The sequence below is a fragment of the Astatotilapia calliptera genome, chromosome 7 (assembly GCF_900246225.1).
Source record: "Astatotilapia calliptera chromosome 7, fAstCal1.2, whole genome shotgun sequence".
Classification (NCBI taxonomy): domain Eukaryota; kingdom Metazoa; phylum Chordata; class Actinopteri; order Cichliformes; family Cichlidae; genus Astatotilapia; species Astatotilapia calliptera.
In genome coordinates, this window is record NC_039308.1 from 6,255,052 (window position 1) to 6,271,565 (window position 16,514).

At 47.4% G+C, this 16,514-nt stretch overlaps 1 protein-coding gene across 7 annotated transcripts in view; it reads right to left on the reverse strand.

The window, feature by feature from the left end:
* sptan1 (spectrin alpha, non-erythrocytic 1) overlaps window positions 1-16,514 on the reverse strand; it is a 43,336-nt gene that overhangs the window by 25,070 nt on the left and 1,752 nt on the right. For 5 of the 7 annotated variants that reach the window (XM_026172728.1, XM_026172727.1, XM_026172726.1 and 2 more), the window contains exons 2-7: window positions 4,760-4,999; window positions 4,547-4,672; window positions 3,781-3,921; window positions 574-854; window positions 318-462; window positions 64-218 (exon numbers count right to left, since the gene is read on the reverse strand). In XM_026172728.1, the coding sequence (XP_026028513.1) occupies window positions 64-218; window positions 318-462; window positions 574-854; window positions 3,781-3,921; window positions 4,547-4,672; window positions 4,760-4,996 (1,085 nt within the window). In that variant the 5' untranslated portion in view covers window positions 4,997-4,999. Of the gene's footprint in view, window positions 1-63; window positions 219-317; window positions 463-573; window positions 855-3,780; window positions 3,922-4,546; window positions 4,673-4,759; window positions 5,017-15,426; window positions 15,776-16,514 lie in introns of those variants that run through there. The other 2 variants (XM_026172724.1, XM_026172722.1) reach the window with 2 other exon arrangements.

A 16,514-nucleotide genomic window follows, 5' to 3' on the forward strand; every position in this document is an offset into this window, starting at 1 on the left:
CCTGGCTTCTGTGAAAGGTTGATGAATGATTTGCTTGTTTTACTGCATTTATTGGTATTTTACTGGTAGGAGTCGTTCAGACGGGCACGGCGCTCAGTAGACAGAGTGCGAATCTGTTCCCAGTTGGTGATAAGTTCGTCCTTTTTCAAATGGATCTGCGAAGCGTTCTGGGGATGTGTCTGCTGCAGGTGCTCAGCGTCACCGCCCAGAGTTTTGACCTGATTTAAGGAAGGAGAACACAGCAAGTCAGGATATCAAGTTTTTAACTTCCCTTTTACTATATTTGCTAACATAGCGGAGATCGGCATTTGCCCTACCTTATCTTCCAAAGCTGCCAGGTCTCTCTCCAGGCCCTCATGTTTGCGCAGCAGAGCCTGAACACTGGCCAGGTCACGCCCAAAGTCATCGGACCCCATCAGCTGCTCCTTCTCCTTGATCCAGCTGATGGTTTCATCCACATCCCTATTCGAGGTAAACACACAGTCTGTTACTAACGGCAGCATGACAAAGAAAAAAATGAACATACACACAGTGTAAGAGTTTTTCATGTGTTATGGTTATGACGCTGCTTACCTGTTGAAGCGCTGCACCTCAGCAGCTCCAAACAGCTTGCCCTGCCTCTGTTGGGCCAGGCCCTTCAGGCGCTGCCAGGCCGCGTTGACCTCGTCCTGCTTGCGCACAATGAGCTCTGCCTCTGGATGGGATTCCTGGATCAGCTTAGCTGCAAGCTGGTTCACCTCATTCACACGTTCCTCATGGGCAGCCAGATCCGTCTGGAACTCCTCAAACTTCTTTTGCAGGAGCTGTACGTGCTCCAGGTCCTGGCCCAGCTCTTCTGATGTGGCAATGGCCTCCTTTAGGTAAAAGTGGAGAAAGAGAAAGTTAAAAAAAAGAGAGAAAGTATGCCTTGGTGCTTTACTATCTGATACAATGAGTCTGGCTTTCGTTAGAATTCAAAATAATTGCAAGTCTCCAAGCGGACACGACCTCTGTAATCTTCAGGTTTGTAAAGCAGTGTATAAATGAGGACTCTTTGGAGGATTGCCTGTTTGAGTCGGGTGACAGGTGACTGACCAGGTCGACAAATTAGAGCTTCTTTTCGTCCTCTCTGGCCCGATGTACCGAGCGGCACAAACAGCTTGGCCAAAAGATGCGATCGCCACTATTTTACAAAATAAAATGTTTTTCCAAGCTTTCCAAAACCCACTCAAACAGTTTAGTACACCACAAACACAACTAATTTTCTTACCAAAGGACAATCAGGAATCCTAACATACAAGTCTATGTCCACGCTTTGTGGACGTCTTTCTTTTCCCTCACATCATCTCACTGACTGGATTACTTCATATTACAGGTGTGGAAAAGTGAAGCCTAAATGTAAATTGGGAAAATAATCCCATGCCCTTGGCATAATCCCCTCACACCCCCAAACACCACTGGGGTGCATTTCCTCAGTGAATCCTGGTCAAATGCTGGCCTCATGAATGCTGGTCAAATTCAGACCACCCGCATGGGCAGTTGGGATTTGGTTGCAAAACCTTCTCCCATCACAAGAGGGAGCCAAAGTAATTTCCACTGTGGGCTGCCTGGCTTTGGGCCTTCTCTCAGCAAGAGTAGAGAGATGAGGAGAGTGGGCTGTGAGGGCATTCAAGCGAAGATACCGCTTGCAATTTGCAACCAACCCTTACAGATTTCACAGAGTTATTTCCTCTCATGCAAAATCATGAATCAGCCAGAATACTGCAAGAAGAAATATCTACCTTGCTATAAATATGAGAAATACCTCAGGAGCAGAGCCAATGCAGATTTTACTCAAAGTATTTTCTCGTTCCCAAGAAGGGAGGGGGACTGCGTCTGATACTGGACTAAAGGGCACTGAATCAGCATTTCAGGATGCTGACAAATGCCACTCTGCTCTACATGTAGTGCGCCCAGGTGACTGGTTTACATTAATAGACCTGAAGGACCCATATTTTCACATCTCATTTACCCACTTCACATTAAATTCCTGCAATTGGTGATTCAGGGCAAAACGCACGAGTACTTAGTCCTGCCATTTGTCTCACTGAGCCCTTGGGTATTTGTGAAGTGCACCTAGCAACATGCATAGACGATTAGCTGCTGCTATCAGAGTCAGAAATGATGGGAAGAAAGCATGCCAGGGTGGCAGTGGATCACCTGATGGCTCTGGGTTTCACTACAATCTACAAAAAGAGTGTCCTGCAGCCAGCTCAGCCCATCTCTTTCATGGTGTGGAGATGTCTCCTATTTAGGCTATGCCGGCAGATGCTGGAATTAATGGCATCTTCACTGGCAGTCATCCCACTAGGCAGACTGCATGTGAGGGGATTTCAGTGATGGGTTGCATCCCTGAAACTATGCCCAAAGTGCCATGCCTACTACCATATCAGAGTGACAGCGCACTGCAATGCAGCACTCTGCCACTGGAGAAATCCTACATTTTTCACTCAGTGGGTGTCACTGGCAGCTGTCACAGCCAGGAAGGTCTTTCCCCTCCAACGAGACCTAGTTTCCCAGGCCAGGGGGGGGGAATCGTATAACCCCGCCCAGGTTGCCTTGCCCTGTGGGCTAATCTGAGTACGGAAGGACTACCTTAGAGGGTCATAGTCACTATTCATAGTGCTAGGGCCCCCTCCACAATGTCACTGTAATAGAATAAGTTTGTTTTTTGATGCTCTGTAACAGCAATCACCACTTTTCTGCAGGGGCTGTTAGATAAAGGAAAGGCCTTTTCCACAATTAAAGTATCTCTGGCAGACATTTCAGCCTGCCAAAGGAGCTTTACAGATAGCCCGGTGAGGCATTACCACTAGCCTGCCATTTTATGAAAGGGGCACGACAGCTCTACTTTCTCTCTAAACTTCTTGTGTCTACGTAGGATTTAACCTTAGTGCCGGGATGTCATTTGGAGGATTTATGTACGTTCTACTAGAGGGATGGCAACCTCTTGGGTCATCTTTAGGGGTGTCTCTGTAGAGAAAATATTTGCAACAACAAGCTGGGCTTCACCTTTGATCTTTGCAAGGTTCTACAGGTTAGATATCACTGCACCATCCCTAGCCCACACTGTCTTAAGTGTGGGTCCACATGAGATCTTTTAAGATGGCACTCAGTCATTCAGATAAGCTTAGCTGGCAATACGGGACTATGCAAATCCCCATAGTGAGACACCAAATTAAATGTTTGAAGGAGAACTTGGTGTCTCACCAGATCACACTCGTTGCACAAAGCGAGGAAGAAGTGCGCTTATCTTGAATGACAAGTGGCGCTGCATCACACCCTTTTATAGGGAGGAGGGTAGCTCCTCCCTGATGTCTTAACATAAAATAGATTTCTGCAGCCAAAATCTGACCAAGTGACCAACTTGGACTGATTTTTATTTTTTGTCTCCTTGTTTTCAACCGAGTTATCAGTTCCGTCACTACTTAGCAAACATAAACTAATGTAGGTCTATTAGCTGCAACCAACCAACCCACCAATGTTCTGTACTGGCACAAGATGCCACTAAACTTGTTCTAAAAACACATGTTTCTTAAATCCAGCCTTTATACATGTATTGTTTCATGTCCACTTTACAGGTCATGTCTAATTTTCTTGCAATGACGACGGCTAAACTGAACTGGTAAACTATGGTAACTGTAATTGTAACTACATCTGCCTTCATCCTCATTCTGTGAAATGGAGAGAAATCAAGTTCATATACTCATGCTCAAGTCTTTCTTTCTATGTTTAAAACAAACACAGAGATATGAATCTAACCTTGTCACTAATCCAGTCCAGGGCATCTTCACACTCACGCAGATACTGGACCAGTTTCTGGGCCTGCAACAGACGCATGCCCTTTTCCTTGGTTTTCTCCAGCAGGAGGTCCCACAGGTGATGCAGCTCCTCCAGACGAGTCTAGAGCACGTGACAAAGGTGGGAAGTGTTAATAAAGTTAGTGACAAGAAATTAGAAAATTATCTTGGATATATGTTGGAAAACCAAAGAGAAGTCTTTTCCACTGAAGATCGTGGAAGAGCCGATTCAAATGAAACACAGAGCATGCGATAAAAAGTACATTTTGAAACCGTTGAGTCAAAAATAGGGGAAAGCTGACTGAATCTTTAAGAATTCACAGCACTCAAGACTCACACCACAGGTCAGCACCTACTTTTATATACTCGGCCATATTGACACTTGTAACTATTGGCCTCTGTTGTGTCCGGTAAGGCGTGTAGGACTGAATCGGATGGAAGGGGTTAATAGTCATCAAGAAGACCTACATTTTATGTGAGTGAAATTCTAATATTTTATTTTTCTCTTATGTTGCACTAATTATCAGGTATCTGTCTCTGTATGTTGCTCCTGTATATTTAGGGATGTAGCTTTCTAATAATAACAACAACTAATAAATAGTCAGGAAAGCAATGTTTGGTGTCACAGTGGCTACATCCATCGTGAACATACATATAACCCCAAAGCCCACCACAGGCATACCTAAATGTCAACACACTGCATATTAGTGTGCATTTTGGTAACTTACTCGAATAGTGTCAGATGCAAAGTGGCCCTCAGTGATCATTAGATTTCCAGTCTTGTCCAGTTTGATGATTGCTTCAGCGTTGGCCTGAACTTCAGCTTCAAAAGCTTGATGTTTCTGCAGCTTGCCCTGTGTATGAAAAACATATATGATAGAAGGTGCTCTTCTTACGGTCTAACAGGACTTAAATACATATACATTAAATAACTGACAGACCTGCAGGTTGGAAGGGTCCTTGTAGTTCTCATCAGAGGCAATCTGCAGCTTCTCCTGGATCCACTTCTCCAATTCATCGGCATCACGGCGGAAGAACTGAAAGCGATACGAGTCCTCCAGCTTCTGCCGGCGCACCATCGACAGCTCCTTGAAACGCCGGTAGCGGTCCAGGACCTGCTGCCGACGTTCCTGGATATCTTCAGCTGTCTCCAGCACTTTGGCTCCTGCGGTGTCCATTTTCTGGAAAAGCACCATCAATGACATACGTGCGATTATTTTGCATGCACATTTAAATAACAGCAGAGACAAATCAGCTGTGTATGGAAAAGCGAATGAAACATATCTCAAAATGGAAATTTATTTGGATGAAAAAATATGTCGCCTACACATCCTATCCACATAATCACATTATGGAAAACATGAACTTTAAAGAAAAGAAGGTTAAAATCAATCTTCAGCTTGTCTTGCTGTGTCTGAGTAGGGTTAGATATTTCTTTAAAAGACCCCAGTCTTTGCATTTTCCTGTTTACATTTAAACATTGTTATTTTTCTCACATCCCACTTTACTGCTTTTCTTTGGACTCAAACATGGATACAAAGAGCAAGGCTGCATGCTTTAACTCCCACCCACCCTATCCTGTCTCTAGCTAAGCAACCAAAGGGCCGGCAGCTGAAATACTAAAAATGACAAATGGGGGTGGGGGCGGAAATTCCACATGCATGCGAACAGTAACTAGGCTTCACTACACAAAGAGAGTGCAGCAGTCAGCTCATTCCCACTGTGCCCTAGGCCCCATGGTTAAAGTATCCTTGAACTGTGGCCAACAACCAAGTAGGAACGTTACATCCAACAAAACAGGATACTAATCTATCATTTCCAGCAGCTTAGCTTTAAACAACATATCTGATTAAACGTACTCATAAATTCTTAATCAAAGCAGTAACAAGAAACTAAAAAGTATAAATGGTAAATGGACGGGTTCTTATTTGGTTCTTTAATACTCTAAGTGAGCACTCACACAAGCACTTTTTTTCTATGCTTTTTCTATGCAAGTGCTTTCTAACTAACAGCAACACACAATCATACTTGGATGGATGCATCAGACTTGGGGTTTTATCTTGTATCAAACCTGTTCTGTCTTCTGAACCGCAGCCACTCCAATGTGAGTATTAGTAGTTTTATGATTTTATCAAACTGAAACGTGAGCTTTTAGCCTCTCTAATAAGAAGCAAAACAGAAACAGGGATGGAGGTATTGATCTGTTTGAATCAACCTCCAAGCACAACAGCTGAGACCAGACTGAGTGAGGGCGGGGCTATGCATGCTGTTAGATCTGCGTGTTTTTGTTGATGCTGCAGACAGCAACACAAAAACCGATGGATAAATGTGAGACAATTTCCTGGATTCCACTAATTCCCTCTCTGAATGACGTGGGGGTATTAGTGAAGTCAGCAGTCTAGCTGTGTTCAGCTTTTTATCAAGAACCAGAGATGGTTTGGTCCCCATAGACGCTAATATTTCTCCAGACAAGCAAGCATCCCAGGGGCTCAACACATGCAAAAACTCACAAAAATCTAGTCCAACAGTGTACTGTAAGCCGATTACGACCATCAACCCACCGCCTGACACAAAGTGATCTCCAGCTTGCACCCCTCCCCCTCTCCTAACTCACCCCATATCAGAGGGCCTAAATCATTTCAAGGATTTAACTGGACTCAGCCTCATTCTGCACAGTCATGCTGGCTGCTATATGACTGTGAATCTCTGTCTCCATCACCTAAGAACCAACATGACATTCTCAAGCCGCTGACAAAGGTAACAGCAACAGAATTATTCATCTCACTTGTCTTATTCTTCTCTGGGTTTGCAAGCTTCAACTAATGCACACTGTTTACTCCTTTCTTGAAAAAAGATAAATACGCTATAGTCAGACAGCACTGTGCTTCACAATATAAGTGCAGTCTCTACTGCTACTGCTTTAACCTGATAAAATCTTAGACATCACTTTATGTTCTAATTCCTTTAAAGCTGAAATTAATCCCTAAATCATTATTTTCATACTGCAAATTTTGCTGGTCTGACCTCATAAATGCAATGGCCCAGCAAATTTGTACAATCATTATATCCCTCTAATGTAATATAAAGATGACTAGTCTTAAGGGGACTGGATACATTATAGTCATTACTGTCAGATACCGGGTATAAATACTTCGACGTTTCAGTAAAAGTCTGACTGGAATTTAACATGTGAGTGTGAGCGAGTGTGAAGAACATTAGTGTGAAAGCAGGTCAATAACAGGCCTGTGACGCCATAAACACAAGACTGCATCTGCTGATAGCACTCCCTCCCCTTCTCTATCACTAGATAACAGCTTTCTCTCTTTTAGCCTCACTGCTGACAGTCAGGCAAAGGGGGTGGCCACAACCGTGTTAGCATGCCAGCTATATCCCACAGATGGTTGTAGTCATGTGACACTTGCTTCTATCTTCAAGACACATTAAAAATGTTATACTGGGCAGGAATGACAAAACTTTGAACAACCAGTTGCATAATACTGTGGAAGTCAGCAGCATTCCAAAGTCCAAGTATCTACTTTAAAGTGGACATGAAACACTTCATCTATAAAAGCTAATTTATACCATGGAGCCATGCTCTCAACAACTGACATAGATTTAACACCGTGAAGCTGGCTTTAAGAAATAAGTGTGTAAAGTTAAATTTTAAAAAACCAATAACTCTGGGAAAATAAGGACACTAAAACCAAAACTTTGTATAAGGAGGCCCCTTTTGTACCATCCCTGGGTGCAACAATGAGTTCCCTTTCAGTCGATTCACTCGGTACAACACATAAGTATGGGATATCACGCCCTCGCGTGTCCTGGCTGAAGAAACCTTTATTCACGCCTTTACGGCAGATGACGTGTGATGACACGCGCAAGGCCCCGCCCGCACATATAGCCGCTGCCATCACCGTCATCCCTCAGTTCTTACGCTCTTCACCTCGCTGAGAACACCTCTGCTGAGTTGGGCTAGCTAGCTACTGCTAGTTAGCTCCGTTGTCTGCCAACTTGAACCTAGCTTAACTGCCCCTGTTGGTGTTAGCCTCCACCGCCCAGCTGGTGCGTAGGCTGCCCGCGGAGCGCTATTTTCAAGTTTTTCTTGTGCAGCGTTTCGCTTTGCGTTTTGGGAATGGACTCCAAACCGAAGCGAGCAAAGCAGAAATCTTCTGTTCGCCCCTGTCCTCAGGGATGTGGTTTCTCTTTGCACGACAGCGACCAGCACGATGCCTGCCCTGTCTGCCTGGGGATCGTCCACGCTAGGAGAGCGTTGACGGAGCCCGAAGCTTGTGCGTTTTGTCGCCAGCTCCGACGCTCGACCCTGGAAAGACGGGTGACGTTTGTGGAAAGAGTGCTGGGACGCTCGGCTGTCGCACGGCATGACCCTCTTCTTTCCGAGTCTGGAGCCCCGGCTTCGTCCGAGTCCGACGACGAAAATTTTCAGGTCGATGTCCCCGCGATTAGCTGGGCTGACCACATGGAATACGTTGACGGGTTAGCCGATGACGGACCGGAACCATGCAGGAGCGCTGACGGGCTTCAGCCTGGGTTGAAGCCCGCCAGCGCTCCCCAGGAAGACGATGACGTGCTGGACATCGGCCTGGACATCCATGGTTTGTCGGAGGATGAGCAGGAGAGCTCATTGTCGACCCAATATGCCGCCGCTGCTGCGCCGGTCGGCCACGATGACACCTCTCTTTTCTCCCTGTTTCGCCGTGCCGCTGAGAAGCTGCAGGTGGACTGGCCCTCTCCTCCACCAGCTCGGAAGCCGTCGCGGTTTGCGGGTTTTTTCCTTCCACCGGAGCCCGCAACGGCCAAAAACTGCCTCCCCATGTTCCCAGACTTTCTCTGCGAGCTAACAGCGTCATGGGACAAACCTCTGTCTACCCGCGTCACTGTGCCCGGCTATGGACAGTACATGGAATTGGACGGCGCCGAGGGAGCTGGTTTAGCTAACCCACCCCCTATGGAGCCGTCTCTGGCTGCTTATCTGGCCCCGTCCCATAACCATGGTGTCGGTGGCCCCGCAACTCTGCCGTCCAAGCACTGCAGATTCTCGGCCTCGCAGCTGGAGAAGATTTATCGGGCTCAGGCCGGCACCGCTCGAGCCATGAGCTCCGTCACCATGCTCCAGACGTACCAAGCAATGTGCCTGGCGGAGCTTGGATCGCTGGTTCCGGAGGACAGCCCGCTGTCACCTCTTCTTAACGAGGTTAGAGTCACCACGGATTACATCCTCCGTGCGTCTCGCTGTGCAGCGCTCTCCCTGGGCAGAGGGATGGCTTCGACAGTGGTGGCGCAGAGGCACCTGTGGCTGACCCTCTCCGACGTCCCTGATAGAGACAGAGCTGTGTATCTGGACGCACCAGTGTCTGCGGCTGGGTTATTCGGACATTCACTTGAAGCCATTCAGGCTAGATTCGATCTGAGGAAGAAGCAGACGGAAGCTCTGCGCGACATCATCCCCAGACGCCAGCCCCAGCCCAAGCCCACTGCTAGCTCTCACAGGCCCGCCGCTCCTCTGACAGCTGGCAAGAGACCGGCGCCCACTGCTGGAGTGGGAGGGCCGCCGGCGAGAGCACGTACTCCGGCCCGAGCTCCACGCCAGTCGGCCTGGGGCAAAGGCCCTCCCCCGGGCCCCCGACGGGACCCGACGCCCAGGAGGAAGAAGCCTCAGCCCTCCTAGCTGTGATTGCGAGTGGGGAAGGGATCCGGCAGCAGGGAGACGCTGCTCTTACCCCTCTGTTGCCGCACAAGAGGTGCCGCTTAAGTTCTGTTCAGGTTGTCAGCCCCAGAAGGCGCTGCACTTCCCTATCGCGGTCTCCCAAGCACATAACCCCTGCACACGGTTCAGATGTGTTGAATGTTCAAGCGACCACATCGAGTGTTCCCGCTGTTTTTCATTGTTATGCCCCGGAAAAGGTGCACCCAACAAAATGTATAAATGTACATGTTCCCATGTTGCAATCAATAAAGAGTGTTGTTTACTCTCAAACAATCTCAAATGCTCAACCTGCAGGCGAAATGAGCCAGGTCAGGCAGGGGATGCAGTCCCCTGCAGACACACTGGGGGGCGACGGCGCCCCGCCGTCAGTGCTGCAGGCCAGCCGGCTGGCTGCTCACTTCCCTCAGTGGCGCGCTTGCGCCCCCTCTCCGTGGGTGCTGCAAACCGTTGCCATGGGTTACCGGTTGCAGTTCCGGGTCAAGCCGCCTCGTTTCCAAAGAGTCGTGAACACGATTGTCAACCCCGAGGCAGCCTTGGTACTCAGAGAGGAAATACAGGCGCTATTACAGAAGAGAGCAATACGGGTGGTCCCCGCTTCGGAGACGGACAAAGGTTGGTACAGCCGTTATTTTGTCATTCCGAAGAAAGGGGGAGGGCTTCGTCCCATCCTCGACCTGCGAGTCTTGAACACGTACCTGCGAACGTACAGGTTCAGGATGCTAACACTCAGACAGCTCCTGAGTGCAGTCGGCCCGGGAGATTGGTTTGCGACAATCGATCTAACAGATGCTTATTTTCATGTCGCTATACACCCGAAACACAGGCAGTTTCTGAGGTTTGCATTCGAGGGCGTAGCCTACGAATACCTAGTGCTGCCGTTCGGGCTGTCGCTCGCTCCCCGCACCTTTACGAAATGTGCCGAGGCAGCGCTAGCGCCCCTCAGGAAGAGGGGCATCCGCATCTTGGCCTACCTGGACGACTGGGCTCTCGTGGCTTGCTCCAGAGAACAGGCGGAGACGCAGCTGTCGCGGGTTCTGTCACACATTCAGACACTGGGGTTCTCTGTGAACTTTCAGAAGAGCTCGCTAATCCCAGGTCAACAGATCGCTTTTCTCGGTCTGGAAATATGCTCTCTTTCCAGCCGCGCACGGTTGTCAGAGCACAGAGTGGCCGCGTTTCATCGCTGCCTCGCTCAATTTCAGCTGGGACGCAGACTGCGTTTCCAGACGATATTGCGCTTGTTGGGCATGATGGCATCTATGATCGCCGTAGTGCCGCTTGGGCTGTTGAAAATGAGAGCGTTTCAACGCTGGACTCTCTCTCACCGTTTGTGTGCTTCGCGTCACCTCCGGAGGAGGCTGCCGGTGACTGCGTCTTGCATGCTAGCTCTCCGTCCTTGGAGGGAGCCCGGGCTACTGCACCAGGGCTCTCGGATTGGGAGGGTGTTGTTTCGCAAGGTGGTGTCCACAGATGCTTCCCTAAGTGGGTGGGGAGCGCTGTGCGAGGGTGCGTCAGTGAGAGGGATCTGGTCCGCGGCTCAGCGCCAGCTGCACATCAACCACTTAGAGCTGTTAGCAGTGTTCTTAGCTCTAAAGCGTTTCCGTCCAGTCCTGCAGGGCCAGCATGTCTTAGTCAGGACGGACAATTCAACAGTGGTGTCTTATATAAACAGGCAGGGAGGAACACGCTCTCTTCCCCTGTTGCAGCTGTCTCGCTCTCTGCTGTTATGGTGCAGTGTTCATTTTCTGACTCTAAGAGCCACCCATGTCCCGGGCCACCTGAACCTGGGGCCGGACCTTCTCTCCAGGGGGGGTCCTCTGGTGAGAGAATGGAGGTTACACCCTTCAATAGTGGCTCAGATTTGGGATCTATTTGGCGAGGCGCAAATAGATCTTTTTGCTTCCAGGGTGAATGCTCACTGCCCCCTGTACTTCTCCATAATCGACCACGATGCACCCTTGGGCTTGGACGCGCTAGCGCACCAATGGCCAGACGTGCTCCTGTATGCATTTCCCCCAGTGGAAATGATATCTCCAATTCTGGAGAGGGTGCGTCGGCATTCCCTCTCTCTGATCCTGGTGGCCCCTTGGTGGCCCGCGAAGTCGTGGTATGCAGAAATAATCAGCCTGCTTGCAGCAAGTCCTTGGCAGCTTCCTCTCCGCAGGGATCTCCTCTCTCAGGCGGGGGGGGAAGTGTTTCATCCGCGCCCGGATCTGTGGCACCTTCATGCTTACCTGCTGAGAGGTTAAACTTGGTTGCTAAGGGGCTGCCACCTAGTGTGGTAGCGACGATTCAGAGCGCCAGGGCCTCGTCTACTAGGGGCTTGTACGCTTACAAATGGCGAGCCTTCGAGCGATGGTGCCAGGACCGCCACACTCTCCCATTTCAGTGCTCTATTGTGGATGTTTTAACATTCCTGCAGGAGCTGTTGGATAAAGGCCTTTCGTTTTCGACGATCAAGGTTTATTTAGCGGCTATATCTGCTTGTCATATCGGTTTTGACGGGGTGACACCAGGTGCGCATCCCCTCGCCGTGCGTTTTCTGAAAGGGGTTCGCCGGCTGAGGCCCGTGCTTAAGTCCAGTGTCCCGGCTTGGGACTTGTCTTTGGTGCTGGAGGCCCTTTGTGGCCCTCCGTTTGAACCCGTTGAGTCGGTAGATATGAAACTTCTTTCGTATAAGACCGCATTACTTCTCGCTTTGGCCTCGGCGAAGCGAGTGGGGGACCTTCATGCGCTGTCTGTGCATCCTGCCTGCACACAGTTTTCTCCTGATGGCCGCAAGGTCGTATTGCGTCCGAATGCCGCCTATCTTCCCAAGGTCATGCCTGCATCTTATAGTTCAATGGAGTTTGAGTTGCTGAGCTTTTGCTCCCCTCCTTTTGAATCTGAGGAGCAGAGGAGGGTGCATTCTCTTTGTCCGGTGCGTGCGCTACGCACCTACATTGAGCGCACTCGGGATGTGCGTTTGTGTGACCAGTTGTTTGTCTGCTTCGCTAATCCGAATAGGGGTAGAGCTCTGTCCAGACAGAGGCTGTCCCACTGGATTGTAGAAGCTATCTCGCTGGCATACAGCACCGGAGGTTTTGCGTTGCCCCACGGGGTGGGAGCTCATTCCACCAGGGGGATGGCGACCTCATGGGCTCTTTTTAGAGGGGTGCCTGTGGCTGATATTTGTGCAGCGGCTAATTGGGCGTCGCCGCACACTTTTGTGCGGTTTTATCGGTTGGACGTTACAGCCCCTTCGGTGGCTCATGCTGTCCTTTCTGCTGGGTCTACCACTCACTAAGGATGTGGTGGTCCCGTTCCGGTTCGGTGGCTGCTCTGCGGGGCGTGTATATAGGTCCCATACTTATGTGTTGTACCGAGTGAATCGACTGAAAGGGAACGATTAGTTATGTCTATAACTTCTGTTCCCTGAAGGAGAGGAACGAGGTACAACACAGGGTGGCCCCACTGAGCAGTTGGCTCGGTGAAGAGCGGCTATCGAACTGAGGGATGACGGTGATGGCAGCGGCTATATGTGCGGGCGGGGCCTTGCGCGTGTCATCACACGTCATCTGCCGTAAAGGCGTGAATAAAGGTTTCTTCAGCCAGGACACGCGAGGGCGTGATATCCCATACTTATGTGTTGTACCTCGTTCCTCTCCTTCAGGGAACAGAAGTTATAGACATAACTAATCGTTTTATGTTAAGAAACCCAGGATATACTAACATTCACTCTCCATCTCTTAAGCAGTCAGTGGTTCTTAGTTGTTTTGCTAGTGATGTAAAGTTCTGTACTGGCACAAGATGGTGCTAAACATGTTTTAAAAACTAACTTTAGGCACTTATTTCTTAGATCCAGCTTCATAGACAGGTTAAATCTATGTCAGCTTTTGAAAGCAGGGCTCCATGGTGTAAATTAGCCTCTATACATTTAAAGTTTCAGGTTCACTTTAACGCAGAAACACCCAAATTATCTCAATTTAGCGATTGTTCATTTCAATTTTATTTATATAGTGCCAAATTACAACAACAGTTGCCTCAACTATGAATATATTTGTCTGAAAACGTTCTAAAAAATGTAATGTTGGGTTCACTGACAGATTTTTAGATTCCAGCTGCTTCTAAGTGTTGAGAGAAAACTTGCTTTGTCAGGTGATGAAACACTAAAGTGTGTGGGTGGATGGAGGACAATGGATATCGACCCTGAAATAGCTAGTATAATCAGGCAGCTCAGGAAGCAAACTGTGATGCCAACTTATCAGAAGGTGAGTGGTTCAATCCCCGGCACCTCTAAATCACATGTCAATGTGTCACTGGGAGAGATGCTAAACCTCAACATGAACCCACTGTATCCACTGGTGTATGTAGGTAAAAAGCATTTAAGTGCTGTACCAATTTTTGCATATGAATGTGGCTTGTAGACTAAAACACCCTTTGAGTGCTCAGTAAGGATAGAAAAGTGCTTGTAAGTACCTGCATGAATTTTTTATTGTATGGTCTCTAACACTGTCTATGCTTCCCTTTCTGTAGAATCAAAGCCATTAAAGTAAAACCATTAAGATATAAAAATGTAAGAAGGTATTCCATGTCATAAACACAGCTCTAACATGTGTAACACGGCAAACAACTTGGAGAGTTGTATAATATGGTCATATTTCAGAAACAACATGCCATTGTATGAAAACCCATTACTACGCCATGTAACGCCATGGTTATGCTAACAAAAACACAGCTATTAAGCCTTATTAAACAAAGTGCTTAATGCCAACTTAGATTCTCTGCAGTAGCAGTAGTAGACAGGATCACAGGAGGTGAATATCAAGCCAAGGACAAACCACACAGGATCAACTCTATCAAGTACATGTCTCAGATTAAGAGTGCGCTGAGCTTTCCTAAACACTGGGTTTATATCAGAGACGTCCACAGAGCAGCGGATGAAGTCATTCACTCAGCAACACCCAATCACTTCGGTGAAACATGTGTTTTGAATAGGGGTCACGTCTCATGAGCCGAGGCAGGCCTTTTTCCCTACTGAGGAATAGTGGAGGATGAAGGTGATGGTATAAAGGGAGTTATCCTGCAATCCAGCACGTTTGTGGCCTTCTCTTAATCACTAACAAATGTTACAGTATTTGGATTTTCAATATTTTCTGTCATATACAGTGTTACAGTTTTGTCAGTGTCATATACACCCAAGCCTTTACAAGTAAAAATCCTCACCTCATTATGCTCAGACTGTTTCTCTACTCTTCGATCTCTGTGACATCACTGAGAAAATCGAATATGCTTATCTCGAACACACTCAAATGATAGTCTAATACTGACGAAGACGCACAGCCAATTGGGAGACACATCTTAAACATAGTGTGGCCCTCAGGGGAGACGAGGTAAGCTGTTTAAGGATAGACTGAAGGGAAGCAATATTATTTTGAATACTGTAAATTGCTTGTAGCTACTTCAGTAGACTCCAGGAAAAGACATTATCCATGGATTAGCCCCTTTAGTAAATATTAAATCTATGTCTGACATCGAAATTATATGGTTAACTTTATATAATACATTAAATAGAACTGAAGATAAAAAAATGTGCAAACCAGCACTAATCAAAGCATTAGCCCTGAAAAAAAAATGTTATCTGACAGGCACGAGAGAGGAGTAAGCCAACAAATCTAAGAGTTTTCTCAAAGACTGAACAGCCAGACTTTGAAGGGCATTTGTTAGGTTAACAGAGAAAATTTTTAAATGTTAATATCAGACTTCATGTGCATGCAAAGAATTTCACAGCAACACAAGACATGCAATAAAGAAACCTGTTATCCCATAATGTCTCCATGAGAACAGGCTCAGTTGAAATCCAGACCAGATCAGAAAACTGCAAAACCAAAGCAATACACACACCAGATATGTCAAGTCTGGTTCCTCAGGTTCTCTTGTATCTTGAAAGAGCAGAGGCTACATCTGTGGCAAAGTCGTAGCCTGCAGCAGCATCTATAGACTTTACTGCACCCCTTAAAAGTCTGATACTGACGATAAAAAAAAGAATTGTCTCATCTACTCCACAGACAGACGCATTGCACCTGCAATGACTATGCTGTACAAGAGAATAAGCCAAGATGTAGCCCTGCCCATGCGTCTCTCTCTCACTCTCTCCCTCTGCTCTGTACCTCCTCCCATCCCTTTACTCAGCAAAATAACATCCCAGCTGCCCTACGCTTTTCTCGAATCTTCTTTCTTAAAGAAACCAAAACACAAAGTGCAACACACTAACAACACACGGAGCCACACAGTGCTTACACAGACACAATCATTACCTTGAGTTTGGGTTTATCAATTGTCGACATGTTGCAGATCTGTATAGGGTGGCTACAGTACATGCCATCGATCCAGCAGTCATTAAAAAGCCATCAAAGGGGAGGAGTGGCAAAAAGAGGGCGCTTTCAGGAAGTTCATCAGATAATGCTTAAAGTACATCACTATACATTTGAGATCGAATAACTGGGTGTTAGGATGAGCGGAAAGTTCATGCAGCAGAAAGAAAATTAGTAGACTGGCTATGGTGCCTCTGCAGGCAGACCTGATAGGCCTGGAGACAGGGGGCCTAGTTTCTATTTAGGTCATAGTCACAGTGTAGTTCTACTGAAGAATAGCAATTTGTGAGCAATGCAGGCTGCTTGGCTTTTGCTGGTTAGAAATACTCAGTCTTCCATTGACAGAACCACAGGGTCTGGTGCAGCAATGATGTTGCTGATGTTAGTATCTTGGGTCCAGCTTTTTCACCAAGTTACTGTTTCAAATCAGACTGTCCTCATAGAAATTTTATACTGATGACAGTAAAAGAGTTCTTTGCACACTTCTGGATTCCAGATATCCCCACCAATTTGCTTTTTGATCCAATAAACAATCAAACAGAAACTTTAATTTTAAGCACTCTTGGTCGATATCTCAGGTGGATTTGACAGCCTCATTCTGTGCTCATATTTTAGATT